A 19,727-nucleotide genomic window follows, 5' to 3' on the forward strand; every position below is an offset into this window, starting at 1 on the left:
TTTAAAATTTCAAAACCGATATATACTAATTCAATTATAAAATATGTTCAAAATCTGACCGAGCTGGACCGATTAGCCGGACCGATTACGGCCTAATCTACTTAGTTCCATTGATACATCTTAGATCAGTTCCATTGATACATCCACAGCACCAGTATTGATCCCTATTGAAGCTCCAGCCCATTTAAGTCCTAGATCACCAAACTGTGAATCAACAAAAAAATCCAAACCGCAAATCAGAACCGGCTTGATAGAAAGAGAAGGGTGGGTGAGCTGGAGTTGGATCTGTTAGAAAAACGGAGGATATGAAGACGATAGCAAAAGGCAAAGGTAGGAGCAGATAAAGAAAGAAAGAACCCAAAACCCAAAAGGTCGAACTGAGAAAGGGAGGCACAACTGAGGAGTCAGTCAAGACTCAACAAAACCTTCTCTTCTTCTTCTTCTCTCTATCTCTCTCTCTCTCTCTCTCTCTCTCTCTCTCTCTCTTTACAGGAAACATATCTTGCTACATATATATGTCATATCATGTATGAATGCCCCAAACCGTCCATAATCAGGTATACATTCATGTGTATACTGTCACTAACCTTGAGATCATCAAGTGCAAGAAAGAGCCTTGCATCATAGTCTTACATACTTTTCACCGAATTCAGATTTGAGCAGAAAAGTATTACTATTATTTTTAACTTTTCCCCTCCATTTGAACGAGAGAGTCGTTGCCGTGCATTTGTCTATGCCATGAATAGGGATTCTTTGCACAGTTTTTTTTGTGGTATTTGGAGTCGTCTGAAAATAGAGCCATTTTGAATCATAATAATGAATATCTGAGTCATCATAATGTGACTGACTTCAATGATAACCCTTCATGCATCTAGCCAGATAGGTTCTATTTGTGCTGCCAAAGCAGATAATAATTAAAAGAAAAACAATATTGGTTTTGTTTTGGGGGCATCCAAAGGGTTGAATCGATTGTTCCTCTATGCACAAGCATGTTTTGGTGTTCAATTCACTTTGGGGGCTAATAATATGGATCTGCCAAAAGTACTACACCTAGAGTATGGCCCCAGCTGAAGATCTATCTATCTGCTTTGGTGCTAGAAAAACAAGAACTTGACAACTTTCTATCAGAGAAATTTCCTATAATTTTCTTCCATCGTTCCTCTATTCCGATGGAATATTGAGTTTCTCAACTTGTTTGTTGGGAATATGTTGTTCCTTCTGTGCCTATTAATATTTCTGTGGCCAATTTAAGACGTCTGTAAAAAGCTCCATATCGGCACTGCTATTCTTATGTGGAACATCTCCTCCATCAATGTGGATATTTTTCCTTTTCCAATATATCTGGACTAAAGCTTTTTTATCTCCTTGAAAGAAAGGAGAACAAACTGCTAAGGTACCTGTACGCTTGAGCAATTGATGATCTGCCGCTTGCAGTTATCTGAGGATGCATGGCGCCTTAACCCATATGTTTATATATATATATATATATATTATTTTTTTTCCAGGTAAAAGCATTGGTCGTATTTATGTGTGCACGTATTCAGGGAGAACAATCACCATCAAAATGAGCTTATTTAATGCTGTAGTAAGAAATTTTGCATGTTTTTGTACTTGCGTTAGAAGCATGCCAGCATTTATTACCATCTTCTCTATATTATTGCTTGATGGATTCCTGCAGCTTGTGATTTTGGTGGGGATCTCGTAGGGCGACCCAGGTGGGTGGAATATGCAGAGAAGGGCCACTACAAATGCTTCTCGGGTGCCACCAGAATGGCATGGTTGGCTGCACTACCGATCACACTGGAGATCATGAGGCAAGCCCTTTTCTTTCTTTATATGATATCATTTTCAGAGACACCATTTACTTGAGCACCAATGCATTTGGTCAGCTTTTGATGTTAAAACCAAAGAGGTATATATGGGATTGAGGAAAACTTTTCTGGAGATAGTGATGAGTATATCCACCATTCCATGGGACATGCTCTTAATCCAGGGCAGAGAGACTGGACCAGATACCAACCATGGCAACCCACAAAGGTTTAAGCTATTCCTCCAACACAAGTTCCCAATAAAACCTGAACATCTTGGGATATGTCTCTTGTATTCATGAATAATTAATCTCTTGTACGTACCATTTTGAAGCTTTGAAAATCTTGCACCTGTTTCGTTAGGAGAAGATAGCGAACTGTTTTACTTCATTCTCTGACTAATGGAAGCTATCGTGGGATAATGATGTTTGATTATTGTCCCACTGCTTGGCATTATGTGTTTGTAGTCATCACGATCCCCTTCTTGTTGATGTGGTCTTTTGACCGCTTTTTTCCCCTTGTTTTCTCATTTTTTTATTTCTTATATATGTTTGAGTATTCACTGTACCGTAATTCACCGGGTGAGAAGTCTTGGGACAAGATGTTAACATTTACGTTTACTGCATACCATTTAGTCCGAATCCAACTGCCATTGAACGACAGGAATAGGGTAAGAACTTCAGCTAAATTACCAGTACAGAAAAGTAGGTCCAGCGACATTAGTATGCTAACTTTCAAAGCAGATTAGAGTCTAGTTCCCTACGGTAACGAGGCACAAATATTCAGCTTTGGGACTTGCATGCGCCCCCTCCTTGTTTGGATATAGTTAAAAAGATGATCAATTTTTATTTTTACATAGAATATAATAATATTAGAGATGTAGTAATTTTTATTTATTTTTATTGAATTCTCGTAGAGACAAACTTCACTGTTGCAAATGCAGACTGGGACCGTGTATAATGGCCAAAATCTAATCATTTGAGCGGTGGCAGGAGATGAGTTTCACGAAAATCACATGGGGTTTTGTTCTTGCACTTCACAGAAAGAAAACGAAGCTGAAATGAATGGACAAGGAGGATGACAACGGTGCCAACAAGCTGGTGAAGATGCAGAGGACAAGTATGGAGTCGTGTTGTTCAAATTGCATCCGTCTGTTTGTGTAGATGGAATAGAATGGGCCTTCCACACTTTTTTTTTTTTTTTTATAATATTATTTATTATTCTTTTAATTTTTATTTTTTCATAATTGTCGTTTAGAAGTTGCTATAGCTACAAATGGATTACACGAAATTAATTCTATAAACTAATATAATTTTATGTGATTCATTAGATCTATTTTATAATAAAAGTAATTTTATAATCTGACGAATAATATCAAGTCACATCAATTTGTAAGATTATTTTTATATAATCACTTTATATCTAGAGTATTTCGATCTCTTGACTGGTAATATCATTTTTAAACTACACCTTATATGATATATTAGATTATAAAGTTATTTTTATTAAAAATACGTATTATATAAAATTACGTTAATTTATAAATTTATTTTTTAAATTTTTTTTATAAAAATAAATTTATAAATTGATATATTTTAATCTGATATATCACTTGTAACATGTTTATATTTAATTTACGATGAAGGGTTTTTATTTTTGTGGGAAAGATTATCTTGGATTTGATAGTTATTTTATTATCATACTGCTCCAAATCTAATGATATATCGCTCGTAGAGTAATGTTATCTATAATTATTTTTATATATTTTATTGATATAATTGATTATATTAATTTTTTTAATATATAATTAATTATATTAAAAAAATATACACAAAATACGTAAAAAAGGACTTACGATCAAATTTTTATTTTGTCAAATGTATGGTTATCTAAAAGTCAAATTGATTGAAGAAACAAGTAACAGCCAGAATTCATGTCATCTGCCACCATCCAACCAAATTTCCTTAAGACTCCGATTCTGTATCCTCTCTAACCCCCATTCTCGTCTCTCCGACTTTGTCGTCGCCTTCTGGCTTCTACATTTTTCCTGTCTCGGTTGCCACCTTCTGGACCCAAAATCATCTGTCTCTTTCAAATAAGCTCCCATCACCTAACCCCACGCAAAAAAAGACCTCACTTTGCCTTCAGGCCTTCCTTCCCTTTCATCTGTAAAACGTATTTACTATTCAACCTCTCTTTCGAGACTTTAGTTTCGCATGATACTCCTTGTATTGTATTTCATTTTATTCATTTTTCTGTTTCTTTCTTACTTGATTTCTCTCAGACCGGAATTACATGGAGTCTGATCCTGAGCGGCTCACGCTTTCGTCTCTCGGAAAGGTCTTCGACTCCCTTATGCTCGAAAACCCATTCGCTTTATTTGTTTTGAGAAATTTTCTTTTGGGTTCGTTATTTTTTGGTCTGTTATTGGTGCCAAAGAAGAAGTGCGAGGGAAAAAAAAAATACTAAGGGTTAGAAGACTGGGAAGTTTTCTGACTTCGAGGCGGTTGTTGCATTCTAGGAGGGAACATGAGATGAGAAGACAACGAGAAATTAGTTTCCGTTGAGACGAAAACTTGGTGTCAAGTTGTTACTCTTTTTTGCAGACCATTATTGTCAGAGTTGATAATGAAAAGTTTTAGAAAGTTATTTTCCTTGTTGGTTTCTTAGAAACACAAAGAAAAGGGAAAGAAAATGTCGTTTGGTTGTAGTCTTTGAGATTATTTATGAGGTATATCCAAACTTCAAGTAAGATACCTATATTCGTATTATTTTATTTCTAAAATTTCTGAACGCAAAGAAAGTGCAAGAGAACAAAGAAAAAGAGAGAATTTCTAAATTTACTCCCTCTTTGATACTTAATATTTTGTTCAAGTAGTTAATTATTTTAGTTCTTTTTATTAGGTAGGAAAGTCCTCGGGTGAGATTGGCGGTGCTGAGGAGCCTCTTCTTAATGGCGTTCACAGTTCTGAACGCTATTCTGTTCTTGCTGCAATTCTACCGTGAGTATTCATCGAACTTCTTTTGTAAATTTTTCTCTTCCTCAAAATTTGCAGTTCTAAGTTGCCATACCTCTATGTATATAAGTAACGCCCTAATAGAAGGCCAAACCATATAGCTTATACTCCAAAAGGACTAGTTTATGATACAATTGAAGCCCCGTTGAATTCTTATAAAGAGCAAAAACTTTTTATTCCCAAGCAATATGAGATCATATACACCACTTACCCTTATCCTTATCATACGGGATATCACAATCTCTTTCTTTAAATTTCTGACGTCTTCTTCGGGCCAGTCCATTGTAGGTGGCACGGCTCAAATCCCACATTTCTAATTAGGATAGACTCTAATACCATTTGTAACAACCTAATGCAAGGCCCAAATCACATGGTCTATAATCCAAAAGGACTAGTCAATGATACAATTGGAGTTCCATTAGAACCTTATATAAAGCAAGAACTTTTCATTTCTAAGCAATGTGGGATCTCGTACATACTTATCAAAAAAACAAAAAAAATGTGAGATTTCGTACATAATCTATCCTTGTCCTTATCATATGGGGTATCACAATATGATATTCATATCTGGCCACTATTTGGGGCAATATAAACGCAGCATGGAAAACACAAGAAAATTTCAATGATGGGGAAAACCAAACAATTATGTTTTAGATTTTACTCCATTGGGTGAGTAATTTGAATGAAAAATCGTCACCATGAATATTGCCATCAATGTGTAAGAGGACTTGGATTTTTCAGCTGTAATAGAACCTGGATTTATCTATATAGGTGGTCTAACACCACCATATATGTTAATTGTGCAGTAATTAATCAGTTAACAATTTGTGCCTGGTGGTTCTAATACAAATTCACAATACCTAAAAGATATAGTTTATGCATAATGAAAATTCTTGGTCACTGTTTATGCTGGCTATGGAAAGCCCTTGTAGGAGAATCGTGCTAAAATCTGAGTGTCTGGGTGTTATTTTTTTTGTTGTGTTTTGTTTGGGGGGGGGGGGGGGGGGGGGGGGGGGCATCTTTAACTTTGCAGCTATCAATTTGTAGGGATCGAGATTATATAGATAGCCAGTGCTGAAATGTATGTTGTGACAAATTTTATTCGATTCTTTCTTTGAGAAACATAGAAGCCCAGTTTGAAGTTTCATCCCTCGCTTGACATGCAGGCTGGGTACCACCAGACTGGTGTATTCATACCCTATTAATAGCAAGCTATCAAACTGATTGCTATTAAAATAGATAAATATGCCTATTAATGCATATCATGATATTTTCAGATTTTTCTTCCCGGCTCTTGGAGGACTACTATATGGCTATGACATTGGTGCTACATCTTGTGCTACAATTTCGATAGAGGTATGCTTTTAATGAACTGTAGCAGACTTATCGTGCATATTGCCTTGCCAAGTCTCTTTCTTCTAATAAAAAAAAGTTCTCAATAATCGTAATAGCCAAAAAAAAGGCATCATATATTTCCTTGCTCTTAGGATTGATCAATTGCAGCTTATTATGTTAATTTGCTCTTTTTAGACCTCATAGTTCAAATTAATGACTGTTTCCCCCCTGAATAATAAAGTCAAGTTAATGACATTCTTTTTATCCTTTTCTTTTTTCCTGAATAACCTCTGTGTTTTCTTGCAGTCAGCCACATTGAGTGGAGTATCATGGTACAACTTATCTTCTGTGGAGATTGGTCTCATAGTGAGTTTACAACCGAGCAGTTCTTTATATTTTTGTATTCCTCTGAGTGAATACTAGAAGTTGTTCCTTGAAATTTTTCCGCTGTTAGGGAAAATGAATGCACCCTTGTTTTGTTTCTAATTGCATGGATGCTGAATTTTGCAGACTAGTGGCTCGTTATATGGTGCCTTGATTGGCTCTATCTTGGCCTTTAATGTTGCTGACTTCCTAGGTTAGTTTATCTATTACAATGTGATCTATGCATTTGATATCTGTGATATTCCCCATGTCTTGATGAAATTTAAATGGTTAATTTGAATCAAAGGAAGAAGAAGGGAGTTGATTGCAGCTTCTATATTGTACCTTGTGGGAGCTCTTGTAACAGCATTAGCACCTGACTTGGCTGTTATGGTCATTGGACGCTTTGTGTTTGGCATAGGAATTGGACTGGTAATAAACATCATGTGTATTTCATTCTATACAAATTGATCTATGTAGACTTACACCCACATATGTACACATACAAACACCAATATATCAATTTATGCATCACCTGTCCATGTTGGGCAGCCATCCCATATTAACACAAATATGCATATACCTTGATTTACCTTGAACGCTTTCTATAAACTCCTATTAAATCACCATGCGTATGCACAACTAGGCACATATAATGAAAATGTTGAAATCCTTTAAATATTTATTCGAACCCTTTAATCATGAAAAATAATGGTAAAATTTTTTGTCCCTTTTCAATTCAAAGTGTAGCATGGTTTTTTCATCTTTGGAAACGTTAAGGTGGGAATAGATTTGCAAATGAAAGGGCAACTAGGAAAAGTGAATATCTCTTTGCCTATATATATACATTTTTTTTTTCTCTTTTATTTATATGTGACACTTGATTCTCAATTTCTTCCCTTTTAGGCAATGCATGCAGCTCCTATGTACATTGCTGAGACAGCTCCTAGTAAGATACGCGGTCGTCTAATCTCTTTGAAAGAGTTCTTCATAGTTCTTGGGATGGTTGTAAGTGCTTCAACTTTGAACTGAGGAATTGAATTTGTTTTAGGGTGTGCAGTACATGAAATGAAGCCAACAAGAGCTGTCTTGGATTTACCCTTAACTTTTCTGGCTTCATCAATAATGACATCACATATATATTTGATTACCATACCTCCTTATGGTCTATATAAATGGTAAGCACCTGCAATCTTGTGCAGGCAGGTTATGGAATTGGTAGCCTTTTAGTTGACATAGTTGCTGGTTGGCGCTACATGTATGGAGCTAGTTCCCCCTTAGCAGTGATCATGGGAATTGGAATGTGGTGGCTACCAGCATCACCTAGATGGCTACTTTTACGTGCTATGCAGGGAAAAGGCAACATGCAGGAATTAAGAGATCTTGCAATAAGTTGCTTGTGCCGGCTTAGGGGTCCAGCTTTTGGTGTCTCGGCTCCTGAAGAAGTGGATGAGATACTGGCTGAGCTTTCATATGTTGGTGATAACAAAGAAGTGCCTCTCTGGGAAATGTTCCAGGGAAAATGCTTGAAATCCCTTACAATTGGTGCTGGATTAGTCTTGTTTCAACAGGTATTTTCATTAGTTAAAGGATCAGAAGTAATTGCTACCAACACTGACTGATGCGTGCCATTAACTTGATGACAGATCACTGGGCAACCGAGTGTACTGTACTATGCTGCATCAATCCTTCAGGTACCTTTTGATTTATATCTAGGGTTATAATTGGATAATGACAAAAAGGGCCTGTTTTGTTCTCAGATATTCTCAGGCTACTTCACTACTATTCACAAATTATTCACTGCTATTCACAGATATATTGATATGTTCTTAGTATCCAAACGAGCCCTAACTGTATCCTTACTGGGTCAAGTGTACTTAACTCATAACCCAATGGCCATGTAGAGTGCAGGATTCTCTGCAGCATCCGATGCGACACGCGTCTCAATCTTACTTGGGTTATTGAAGGTGACATTTATCTTTTCTTGAATAACTGGATCTTTGTTAGATGCATATTTAGGTAGTTATGTCATTATCCCAGAAATTTCATAATATTTGAAATTGGTGACTCAAATATATCAATTCTCTTGTTAATGCACAGAATATTAGGGTAAATTACCCCAACTTCCCTTGGATTTTATAAGAATTTACGCACCACCCTCCCATTGGATTTATCTTTGGTATACACTTCAGTTTAACCCATTTCTTATACAAAGACAATTTGTTAATGTTCCCATTATAATCATATGAAATGCCTAAAATACCTCTAGTTTTGTTATTATAAGATTACCAAAAGTCTTTTTCTCTCAGATTTTGTTTTCTTTCCGCACGATCAAAGTATATTGCTATTTTCTTTCTTGAAATGGAGTATGCTTCCTAATCTTTTGTCCAAAGAAAAAGGGAAAAATCATTGAGTTACATCCAATGTTTTGAATACCGTACCGGACACCTTATCGGTTAAGGCACTAGAACGAAATATTTTGGTACCGGTACTGTTTCGGGATAGTTAATATATAAATAAATTATATATATAAATATATATTAATTATATTCGAAAATAATAATCTATATATGAATAAATTATACATAAATTCATATATATAAAAATTATAAATGGTCTGGTCTGAATTGAGGGTAAAAAAATGAGTTTGTAGTTTGAAGAAATGAAAAAAAAAAAAAAAAAAAAAAAGTAAAGGCCGAAATACCGCGGGCCAGTCTAAGCCGAAATATCAGCTGGTATTTGGACCGGTACGAAACAGGTACAATTCTGTACTGGACCAGTGGCTAGTACAACATATACAAATCGTACCGGCCAGTACGGTATAAAATTTAAAACAGTGGTTACATCTTTTTATTGATAGAATCCACTGACATGGAATAAACTGATATTAAAGATACAAGGGAGATCATAATTTCTACCCAAATTGAAGGAATGTTGGAGTATCCATCTATGTTTTCATATTTCCACCCATTTTGTATTGCCAATTGCTGATACAAGGTAGAAGTGGCTCTAGGTTTGTGGAACCATAGGTAATTGAGCTTTTATATATGCTTCAAACTACCATTAAGTTTCATTCTAAACGCTTTTTGCTCGTTAGTTTGGGGAATATATGTATGTACGTTGTTTAACTTGAAATTTATCTCGTAAAGGGTGATGAATGTTCTTGTACAATTTCTCTTCGTCTACTATTCTGAGTATACTCATGTTAGAGAGAGAGAGAGAGAGAGGCGATACTAGTGCTCTCTTTACATATCTATGGACTATGTGCACACGAATGGTCATATTTCCCTCTCCCCAAAATTATGAGGTTATTGTCATTTCTTTAAAAAAATAAAAAATAAATAAAGAAAATGTGTTCTTTTGTTTCGTGTAGTTGATCATGACTGGAGCAGCTGTTCTTGTAGTTGATAGACTTGGGAGGAGACCTTTATTACTCGGAGGTGTATCTGGGATGGTAAGTCCGTATGTCTCCATTTGGACGTTTGGTTGGTTGATTTTTCAAATCCAAAACATTGAGATGAATGGAGGCAACATTTGACTTGCATACTGAAAATTGCAAGGCCATGCTGTTGTCACATTTGATCCCTGTTTTGAATTACTTGTCTTTAAACCCTCCGATAAAAGTAGGTTCCTTAAGGTGGGGAGAAAGTAGAAAAGAGAGGAATTGAAAGGCATGGCAGTTCCAATTTTCTGAATAATGGACCTCTGAGCTAATTATTTGGAAGGCAAATAATATTAATACTCAGTGTAACAGGTTATCTCTTTATTCCTTCTGGGGTCCTATTACCTTTTCTTGGATGATGTACCCGTTGTGGCGGTAGTTGCTCTGCTACTCTATGTTGGATGTTACCAGGTAAACAGAAATTTAATTTTATTCCCTACTGATGTTCTCATCCCAGAATATTGTATAGTGCATATATCAGTTTCTGTACATTTGTTGGTGAAAGTTCAGATATTCAAAATCTTATGTATGTCTTATGTTTGAGGATATTCCATTAGTTCATAGTGAAGACCCTTATTGTAGTGCAGTAGCGGTAAGATTTTTTTTTAATTATTGGGAGATTCCCCATCTGCTATCAGAGTCATCAAAATGGTCAAATTTCAACTATATTTCATTCTTTAGCACATAAAAATGTCACTCTTGAAATTGGTCTTGCAGTTATCCTTTGGTCCTATTGGTTGGTTAATGATTTCAGAGATCTTCCCGTTACGCCTTAGAGGGCGAGGACTCAGTATTGCAGTGCTTGTGAATTTTGGTGCAAATGCTTTGGTGACATTTGCGTTCTCTCCTTTGAAGGTGCTGACGCCTTTCAATTATTCTATTTTCCAGCATATGTTCTTTAAAATTTATAGCGTTAACATCATATTGAATTTGTTTTATTGAATAGTAAGACAGTCATCAAGATTACCGGACGATGCTATCCAAGGCATATCGCTTTTATATTCAGATACATGTGATAATCTTATAATCATCGTTACTTATTTGTCAGCTTCCGTGACTATCCATATACTGCATTTGATTGAGAATGTGATTGTCTCTGATACTTTTAGCTGATTTTGCCATTGGCACCAAGAGAATCTGGTTTTCTTGTTATCTTTGCCTTTCCATGCTCTGTTATGGCATCATTGATCATAGAAATTATGTGTTTTTTCTTCCTTAAAAAAACTGTGCCTTACGGAAACACACATGGGTGCCTGGGTGAGCACAAATACACACACCTACAGAAGTACTGTTTCTCAAACCTCGTGGGGTTATCAGCTATACCCGGTGGTTCTTGCAAAAAACCTCTCCCTGTGGGCTTTGATGTTCAGATTTTTTTCTATGTAACTAAACCTCAAGTCCTTTTTGGGTGGTGCTATAGGGAAGCTAAATCATGGTGACTATATTTGTTTACATACACATGCACATGCTGACGTGCACACAAACAGATAAATTCCTTGTATTCCTTTATCATGCCTTACCATTCTACCAGTCCATGGATCTTCACTCTTCATTAAATTTGCATGATCACCAGCAGATTCTTACCATTATCATTTCACGTTTGATTACAGGCGTGGCTGGGAGCTGGAATATTATTTTATGCATTTGGGGCAATTGCTGTGTTGTCTCTTATCTTCATATTTTTTGTGGTACCAGAGACAAAGGGGCTCACTCTTGAGGAAATCGAAGCGAAATGCCTTTAGGATTTTTTGCTTCCATTTCCTCGTACTGAAATTTTAATTTAAACCCTGGGTTAAGAAATCTCTCCACAATTTCATATATGCAGGGAGAAACCATATGCTGTATGTAATCAAGTCGTGGCTGTAACCAAACAATAGTCATAAGTTGAAACAGATGTTTTTATTCTGTTCCTATCAGAGCATAGGAACAGATGTGAGGCTCAGAATTTACATGTCAATTTTATTCCCTAAGATATGCTTTAACAATTCTTTTTTTTCCCTCTTATTTATAACTTTACTATTATATGTTGTTGTTGCTATTATTCATATGCTTCCTCTCTCTCTCTCTCTCTCTCTCTCTCTCTCTCTCTCTCTCTCTCTCTCTCTCTCTCTCTCAATTAAATTGTTGCCAATCTACATGTATGCAAAGAATATGTTGAATAATGAAAATTATTCAAAGTAAAATTTGAAATAACTTTTGGAGAATTTGAAAAGGGTTAACTCTGTTTTGGACTTATAATAGGGTGTCTCTTAAGCAGGACTTTAGAATGAGAATGATCAGTGAGCAGTCTCAGGACTTTGTGAAAACCTGGTTCTTCATTAAACAAATTTTCATTGCTAGTTATATTTCTAAAAATATTTTAATTTCTAGGAGACACCACGCGATGAAGATCTTTTCTTGCTAGGCTTGATTGAATGCGTAAATTTGACTAATAAAAATGAATTCTCTTTTTCCCTCAAGTTTACCTATTGTATATTGAAAAAATCTATTAATCATCCCGTTTCTTATTATCTTTTCACCATCTAATGATATAGTATTAGATGATAGATTCACAAGTGAAATATAATAAATAATCTTTAATAATTTAAAGTCATATCATAAGTTGATGAGTGGATATGAATTTTTATCTCTAAATTGTAACACGGAATCATCTCTAAAGATTCAATAATTAAGTGATATTATTGAATCAATTTAATTTAGACTAATGTTAAATATATTATTAGGGTATGCGAGTCGGGTCACTTCCTTTAAAAAAGTGAGGTTAATTATAAATAAAAAAATGTTAATTTTTTCATGTGAGTTTTATATTTCTTTTACTTTTATTCAAATGGAGTGTACAGACTTACACATCCTAAGACTGCATTTAACATTTCTCTAACTTAATAAGATAAAAGATGAAAGGTATTATTATATAACAACAATTCTAATCAAGTTTTTTATTTATTTGAGATTTATGTGGGAGGGGAGATTCGATCGTTGGTTCTCTTAGTGAGAAACTAAGGTGTTTGCCAATTGATATAAAGGATCGTGGCTATTCTGATCAAGTTTTAAGTGTATCTTAACAAGAGTAAAGAAATTCAATAAACATTTCTTATTAATTTTCTTTCTAACAAAAAATTGTCAATAAACAATGTAAATTGTAAAATACAGAGTGATCCGGGTCTTAAAAATGGCCCGACTTAAAAATAACAAGAGATCCGAGATTTAAGGGATGAGAAGGGCCCAGCAAAGCCAAAGCCCGCCCAATCAACAACACGAAACAGCAACCCTAGAGACGAGAGAGAAATAAAAGGTTTGCGAGAGTGAAAGATAGGGTTTTGGAAGGAAGATGGCGAAGTTCAATGTGGTGCAGAAGATGCGAAGAGCTCAAATAGCGGAGAGAAAGAGAGCGATTCATGGAGATCCTATAACTGGGAAGCTCAAGACTAAGCCCCAGTCCCTCTCTGTCTCGGGCAAACGCAAGCGCAAGCTCTTGAAAAAATGGCGCAGGGTACGGCTGCTCTCTCTCTCTCTCTCTCTCTATATATATATATATGTCTATGTCTTTTATTTTGATAAAACATAATTAATAATAATATTAATAAGAACTATTCAGATACAGATAGAAAAACTGGGATGGGTCAAAACCCTCGTGAGACGAATACAGAGAGTTATGAGTGACTGGGTCTTGCGATAGGCTGACACTTTGAGAAGTGTTTGCCACCCTTTGAGCAAGCTCATGTGCCATTGAGTTGGCACTTCAGGGAACATGAAGAGGGGTCCATTCATTAAAGTTTCTGAGTAGTGAATCAGTCTTCTAACAAAGTTCTGATGGGCCTGTCTGCTTCTCATGATTGCTTTGTTAGTGCATTATGGACTATAAGTGAGTCCCCCTCGATAATAACATTCGTGGCTTTGAGGAGCAGAGCTTCTTGCATGGCCAGAAGAGCTGCTTGAGCTTCCCCTTGTAGAGGGGTGGATTCCGGAATGCTTTTGACCCATGATTGAATGATGTCCCCAATATTTTTTCTGCATACTCCTGCTATGATGGCATATCTCTCGCGGAAGTTGGGGGGTGGGGGTTCCAAACTGCCGTGATTTTTGTTTTGAGATCAGGCATGTGAGTATTCTTGGGCTATTCGTGTGAGAAGCTTTGCAGTTTCAAGGGCTGAGCGGATCGGTCGATTGTTGTTGGCTTTGTTGTGAAACACCCAGATGGTATCAATAGCTATAGATGCAAAAACTTGGAAAGGTTGAATTTCGTCTTGAGGTTTAGGGTTGGGTTTGGGAGATTATGGTTTTGGTCCAATTGGTAATAGGTTGGTTGGAGAACATTTGAATATTCCGTCTCTATAATTATATTTGTATGTTGGTAACTTTGAGTTCTGCTGCATAAATATATAATAGAAAAAGCAGGCCCTTTTAGATGCTTGTAACTTGTGGTTTGAGAGCATGTACCTTATGCTGTGCATGTTGTGCAATGCTCTCTTTTAGATTAATATTTAAAAAAAAAAAAAAATGTAGGACCAGAAGGAGGCTGTGGAGAAGGGTCTACTGAACATGGAAGATGTGGAAATGGCATCAGCTGAAGGTACCTCCAAAGCGCCCTCAGACATGCACGCAATTTTTGCTGAGCTTTTCTAATTTTTACCCTTTGTTTATATTTGTATACTTTCATTTCATGATACACTTCATGTAACTTATTAATTAACAAGTGGTGGTTAGCCAGAGTGGAGATGTTGCCACATCTTTTAAAACTTAAAAGTTCTTTGGTGTAAACTATACTTTCTCACTCCCTAATCCATAAATAAGGGATAAAGGATCAGTTCGTGGGTTCGGCCCTGGTCAGGTGTAATATTGATTAAGGGATAAAGAAATTTGTGGTTAGTGAGACATCAGTGGAGGTCTATTATGTAACTGAAATTCTGGAAAACATGGCATCTTTTTATGGCTCCTTAGTGAGTGGCAAATGGTGACTTGATTGAATAAAGTGAATGGAGTGGGGAGCACAACCAATTAGTACTTGAGTTGGGTGAAAATTGTTCAGAAACTTTTTACAATTGATGCTAGAGGTTTAAGACTTTCAATGTGTTTGGATTTTATACTTGCATGTGAACTAAAAGGGTGTCGGATAACCATGGTTCAAATGAATGTTATAATCTTACTGTAGGAATGCTCATCATTAACATGTTCTAATTTATCGAATAGTCATATAGATGGACTATATTTTGAAATAACTTCTGCCTGTGTTCATCTCAAGTTCATTCTAGTAATATCAAAGGACTTACTGATAACTCTATGCTTTTTTATTTGGATTGTCCATGGACATTAATCTGATCTCAGTGGTTTAATAGCATAAGGCAGAGAAGCTAGGAATCAGTTGCTCAGTTGCACCATATTAATCGGATGTATTTTATTTTACTGCAAAAATGTTGAAATGGTGAATGAAATTTAGTTGACATAAATCAGCACCTGATTGTACTAGATTTAAGTACTTGGTTTTAGTTGAGGTGCCATTTACTTTTCCAGAAAATAAAATTCTATAAACATATAACTTTAAATATATATATTTTTTTCCTTTGCCTTAGTTGTATTTGCAAGCAGAGGTTGGAGTGTCATATCTTCATAGTGAATTTTTGAGAAACTTACAAATTTGTTGCTAATATTAAAACAGTGCTACAGGAGCTAGATAATTTTTATCTACAATGCACCTGATGTTAATTTCAAGCTTTTACTAAGTTTATTTCCGGAAGCAGGTACATCTCAGGACACCAACAGAACACCAACGGTGTTCCACATGAAGAAGAGTCTGAAACTTAAAAAACTAAAGCGCAGAGGTAAGAACTTCTCATACGGTGATTGTCTTAGCTGTTGTGCCAAGTTATTTAATTAAACCCCTAGGGGTTGACTAAAGTGATAAAGACCTTGATTTTGGTGGTATGCTCCCTCTAAGGTTAGAGGTTCGAATCCCACTAGGTGCAAACAATCTCTAGGGGTCATTAGACTGGGGGGGTTTCCTCTTTGAATTACCTGAGGTGCACTTGTCGGAAACTCCTTATTGAGGGCCTGTGCGCCATCAAGATTAGTCGGGACGTTGTTTCCTTACACTCGGTGCCAATAAAAAAAAAAGAAAATTATTTTTTTATTTGCAATGGGCATTTGCTTGTAAATTATGGATTCATATCAGGTGCATGTATTACAGGTAAGGGCAAAAGAAAATCGTCTACATTAGCTGCAGCTGCTGAAATTTCCAGGGATGCGATGGCGGAGTAAAATGATGAGAAAGCATACAGGTTAACTCAATTTGTTGTAATGTTTCTGAGAACACGGGGGGCAGAGATAGTTTATGATTAAGATCTACAATACGAGGAAGAAGAAGAGAACGCGCTAGAAGAGGAAAACATAGCCCCAAAAAGAGGCTTAAAGGTGGGGTTGTATTGTCCAATGTTAGTACCGTCTTTGTAACTCGGTCTTTTAAGGTTGCTTCCCCCCCATATTGGCTGTTACTCCCAAACTTATTTTCTTTTCCTACTCTTCTTGAATTTGATCATCTGTAGCCTTTTTTGTCCGACATATTTAAGTAGTTTTATAATTGATGTAATGCATTTTAAGTGATTTTATAAGTGAGTCATATAAATGTGAAATTACTTTAAGAATGTGTCATATTAGTGCGACTAAAATAATAGAATTTGAGATGAAGAACAATATTTATCAATCTGATTAGATCTAAACTTGAGACAGCAATGTCCCAAAATCAATTTTGGGAGAAAGATCTGGGTGACATACAACCAAGTGCAAATCAATTAATACAGCAGAATGCCAGAATTCTTTACAAGGCGTAATTCCTTATATTGTGCCAAAAAAAAAAAAAAGCATAGCAACACAGAATTACAGATTTCAATTTCAAAGCAGGTGGGTAACGATTTACAGCCCAGTCTTTCAAACTGGTTTTCTAACGACAAGAACTGGGCACTTGGCATTATGAACACAGTAATTGCTGACGCTTCCCAGAAACGCCCTGTTCCAACATACTTGCGTTAGTAATTCAAGATAGTATGACAATCTGTATTATTGTATGCTGGTATTGTAATAGATAAATTTTATATAAGTGTTTTAGGTAAAAAAGTGGGTTTTATTAATAAAGAATAATTTTTTTACACTTTTAAGTGGGTCCTAAATTCCTAATTTTCTGAGAATTGTTACATACACAACATAAACTTACAAACTTATGTAACTTTATAAAATTCGTTAGATTTACTTTAAAATAAAAATATATATAATCTAATATATAACATCAAACCACATCAATTTATAGGTTTACTTTTATATAATTTTTTTATGACTAAAATATTTTCTTTATTTTTTTTATTAAGAGTTATATGGGGTTTATCTATTCAAAATTTGTATAAATCATTTCTCTTCTTGAACACAATCAAAACATGTCAACATATATGTAAATAAATATATAAATAAACAAAAAATTGTTCTTTTATATAAGAAAAATAAGGACAGAATTCGCATTGTAGAGCATCCTCGTTGGCTTCATCTAACCTTTATACTTAATTTTTTTGTCCAATATCGTCATATTTTACCCTGTATTGGAATTTGTAAGAGGTAAAACCAAACAAAATTGACTTTCATGATTCAGCATATTTGTATGTAGGGTACTGCTGTAGCCCGAATACCTACAGAAGAAGGCAAAAAAATATTTTTTTTCGATTTTTTTATTCATTTTTTTATATTTTTAAATATATTTTTAAAAAATTATAATATTACTAAAAAAATACTTCCCTAGTGACTAAGTAAAAAAAAAAAATAAAAAAAATAAAAAAATCTGTCGGCACACACTTTGGGTCCCAAAGCATCTCTCTTGTACGTAACTGTCTCTAACAATAAACTAAAAACTATAATTTTCTGGGTTTTGCTACACAGACCTCCTGCACCACTGAAAACATTAACAACATGCATTTCTAGTGAAAAGGACAGTTTGAAAATAAAAAGTAAATGCATAAACTGAAACTACACAAGTAATAACTCTTGGCTACCAACCTTTTAATAACTCCACGACTATGGCTGCCCAATACAAGTAATTGAATATTGAGGTTCTCAACTGCTGCACATATTGCCTCTTTAGGATCCCCAACTTCTGTCACCATTTCTGCAGGTATGATCTGTAACAAGGAACCAAAGAATATTATCCCAGCTCACCGCTCTACAATAGATGAAAGTTCGATGATGGAACGCATACCAATCTTCCTAAAATGGTTTAATATGTACGTCTCAAAAAATGGATTCAATCGGAAAAAAAAGTACATTCCAAGCTATGGATAATCTACAAGGTAAAGAGATGAATATGTTTTCACCCATTTTAAGACAGCCCAAAAGGGAAAGCATATCATCTATAGTGGGATAGAGGAGTAGAGTGTTGACAATTTGTTATAAGATCTACGAACCTGATCAAATGAAATTAGCCCTTAGGATTGAATACTCCAATCCGTTTAATCAGATAAGTGGAGTTGGGATGAACTCTTATAGGATCTGAATTGGATTTGACAGCATCTAAACCACCATACATTTAGAGCTGAGAGTTTTTGTCCGATCGAATTGCGAATCCAATATAAAATTAGCAGATTTGGCTTGAAAATGAACCTATTTGAGGGGTGGGGAAGAGATTGTTCATGGCTAATAATATGCAAACCCTAGAGAAAACAGTACCCCGTGGTTAGCGCAGATCTCCTTAGCCTTCTCTAACAAAGCTGATGCAATCTTCTGGTGATTTTCTTGGATAGATCTCATCAACTCCGGAGCTGCAAAAAGGAGAGAGGGTGACAGAGAAAAGAAAAGAAACCCCATCTGTATAATATATATGTCTATAGTACCAAGAAAATCATAAATATATATGGAACAAAGGGGGGGGGGGAGAGATCAGAGAAACGTACGCGCAGCACCCAGAGTGGAAGCATAAGCGAAACCGAAGTCAACGATGGGCTGCACGGTAAAGATGAGCAGCTCGGAATTGGCAATGGTTTCGCCAAGATTGTCCAGTGCCCACTGGAGAGCGCAGCGGCTACACTCGCTCTCATCTATTGCCACCATCACCTTCTTCTTCCCACTGCTCTTTCTCTCCACCTCATTATCCATCTCTCTCTCTCACTAACTCTTTCTGTACGTCTTGCAGTTCTTCCCACAGCTTTTTGTAGTAGCGTGTCGTTCACCCATTCATCCTTCCAAATCCTTCGATCTCTGATTCCGATGCATTACCATAATGATTTCGTAATCAAACCAACTACAAGTCAAAGTAGATCAGCTATACATCACGCGTTGTCTGTTTGGTTTTTCGAAAGATGGTCAATTTAATATTTGATATCCATTTGGATTAAAGGTGTTAAGTTACGTACCACGTGGAGCTGACGCATTCGCATTATATATAACAATAAACAGATGATCATCCTCTCCGTGTTGGCTCGGCTCCCTACCTCAATGGACCCTCGCCTTAAATACTCATCTGCGGCCTGAACCATGCTTGGCACGGCCGTCTTTACTAATTACATACATACATACATATATATATTCATTTTATTCAACTCACGTTTCTAAGTAATAAAAAATTTCATGTAGGTGTAAGTCACAATATCGTTGACATGACAGTACACTGTATATATATAGGAAAGAAATGGGCAGCTAACGTAACGTGAAAGAAAACTGACCCTCCGGAAAATAAAAAATCAACGACGATTGAGATGGAAAAGACAACGTGTCATATCCTTAAATCTTGACTAAACA

At 35.7% G+C, this 19,727-nt stretch overlaps 3 protein-coding genes across 5 annotated transcripts; 2 read left to right on the forward strand and 1 right to left on the reverse strand.

The window, feature by feature from the left end:
- The first annotated feature begins 1,626 nt into the window (after window positions 1–1,626).
- Window positions 1,627–11,957, forward strand: LOC122310649 (D-xylose-proton symporter-like 2). 2 transcript variants are annotated; one of them, XM_043124736.1, is made up of 16 exons: window positions 1,627–1,814; window positions 2,752–2,927; window positions 4,093–4,148; window positions 4,713–4,810; window positions 6,103–6,181; window positions 6,467–6,526; window positions 6,671–6,737; window positions 6,831–6,955; window positions 7,430–7,531; window positions 7,726–8,094; window positions 8,170–8,217; window positions 8,428–8,490; window positions 9,897–9,977; window positions 10,278–10,376; window positions 10,683–10,820; window positions 11,576–11,957. In XM_043124736.1, the coding sequence occupies exons 2-16, from the start codon at window positions 2,873–2,875 to the stop codon at window positions 11,705–11,707; spliced, it is 1,572 nt and encodes a 523-aa protein (XP_042980670.1). In that variant the 5' UTR covers window positions 1,627–1,814; window positions 2,752–2,872; the 3' UTR covers window positions 11,708–11,957. The 2 variants fall into 2 exon arrangements, with proteins under 2 accessions (XP_042980670.1, XP_042980671.1); XM_043124737.1 differs by lacking the exons at window positions 1,627–1,814; window positions 2,752–2,927 and adding an exon at window positions 3,721–3,983.
- Window positions 11,958–13,200: 1,243 nt separating this feature from the next.
- LOC122309726 lies at window positions 13,201–16,597 on the forward strand. Of its 2 annotated transcripts, XR_006242508.1 has the most exons (5): window positions 13,201–13,455; window positions 14,469–14,535; window positions 15,701–15,781; window positions 16,147–16,370; window positions 16,424–16,597. XR_006242508.1 is itself a non-coding variant. In XM_043123324.1 (4 exons), exons 1-4 carry the CDS (start codon window positions 13,294–13,296, stop codon window positions 16,215–16,217), a joined length of 381 nt encoding a protein of 126 aa, XP_042979258.1. In that variant the 5' UTR covers window positions 13,201–13,293; the 3' UTR covers window positions 16,218–16,597. The 2 variants fall into 2 exon arrangements, 1 of the variants encoding a protein (XP_042979258.1); XM_043123324.1 differs by having other exon boundaries at window positions 16,147–16,597.
- Window positions 16,598–16,725: 128 nt separating this feature from the next.
- LOC122309725 (universal stress protein A-like protein) lies at window positions 16,726–19,230 on the reverse strand. The gene is made up of 4 exons (XM_043123323.1): window positions 18,884–19,230; window positions 18,660–18,751; window positions 17,994–18,115; window positions 16,726–16,962 (listed from the first exon to the last, which is right to left on the reverse strand). Exons 1-4 carry the CDS (start codon window positions 19,083–19,085, stop codon window positions 16,884–16,886), a joined length of 495 nt encoding a protein of 164 aa, XP_042979257.1. The 5' UTR covers window positions 19,086–19,230; the 3' UTR covers window positions 16,726–16,883.
- Window positions 19,231–19,727: the final 497 nt, after the last annotated feature.

The sequence above is a fragment of the Carya illinoinensis genome, chromosome 5 (assembly GCF_018687715.1).
Source record: "Carya illinoinensis cultivar Pawnee chromosome 5, C.illinoinensisPawnee_v1, whole genome shotgun sequence".
Taxonomy (NCBI): domain Eukaryota; kingdom Viridiplantae; phylum Streptophyta; class Magnoliopsida; order Fagales; family Juglandaceae; genus Carya; species Carya illinoinensis.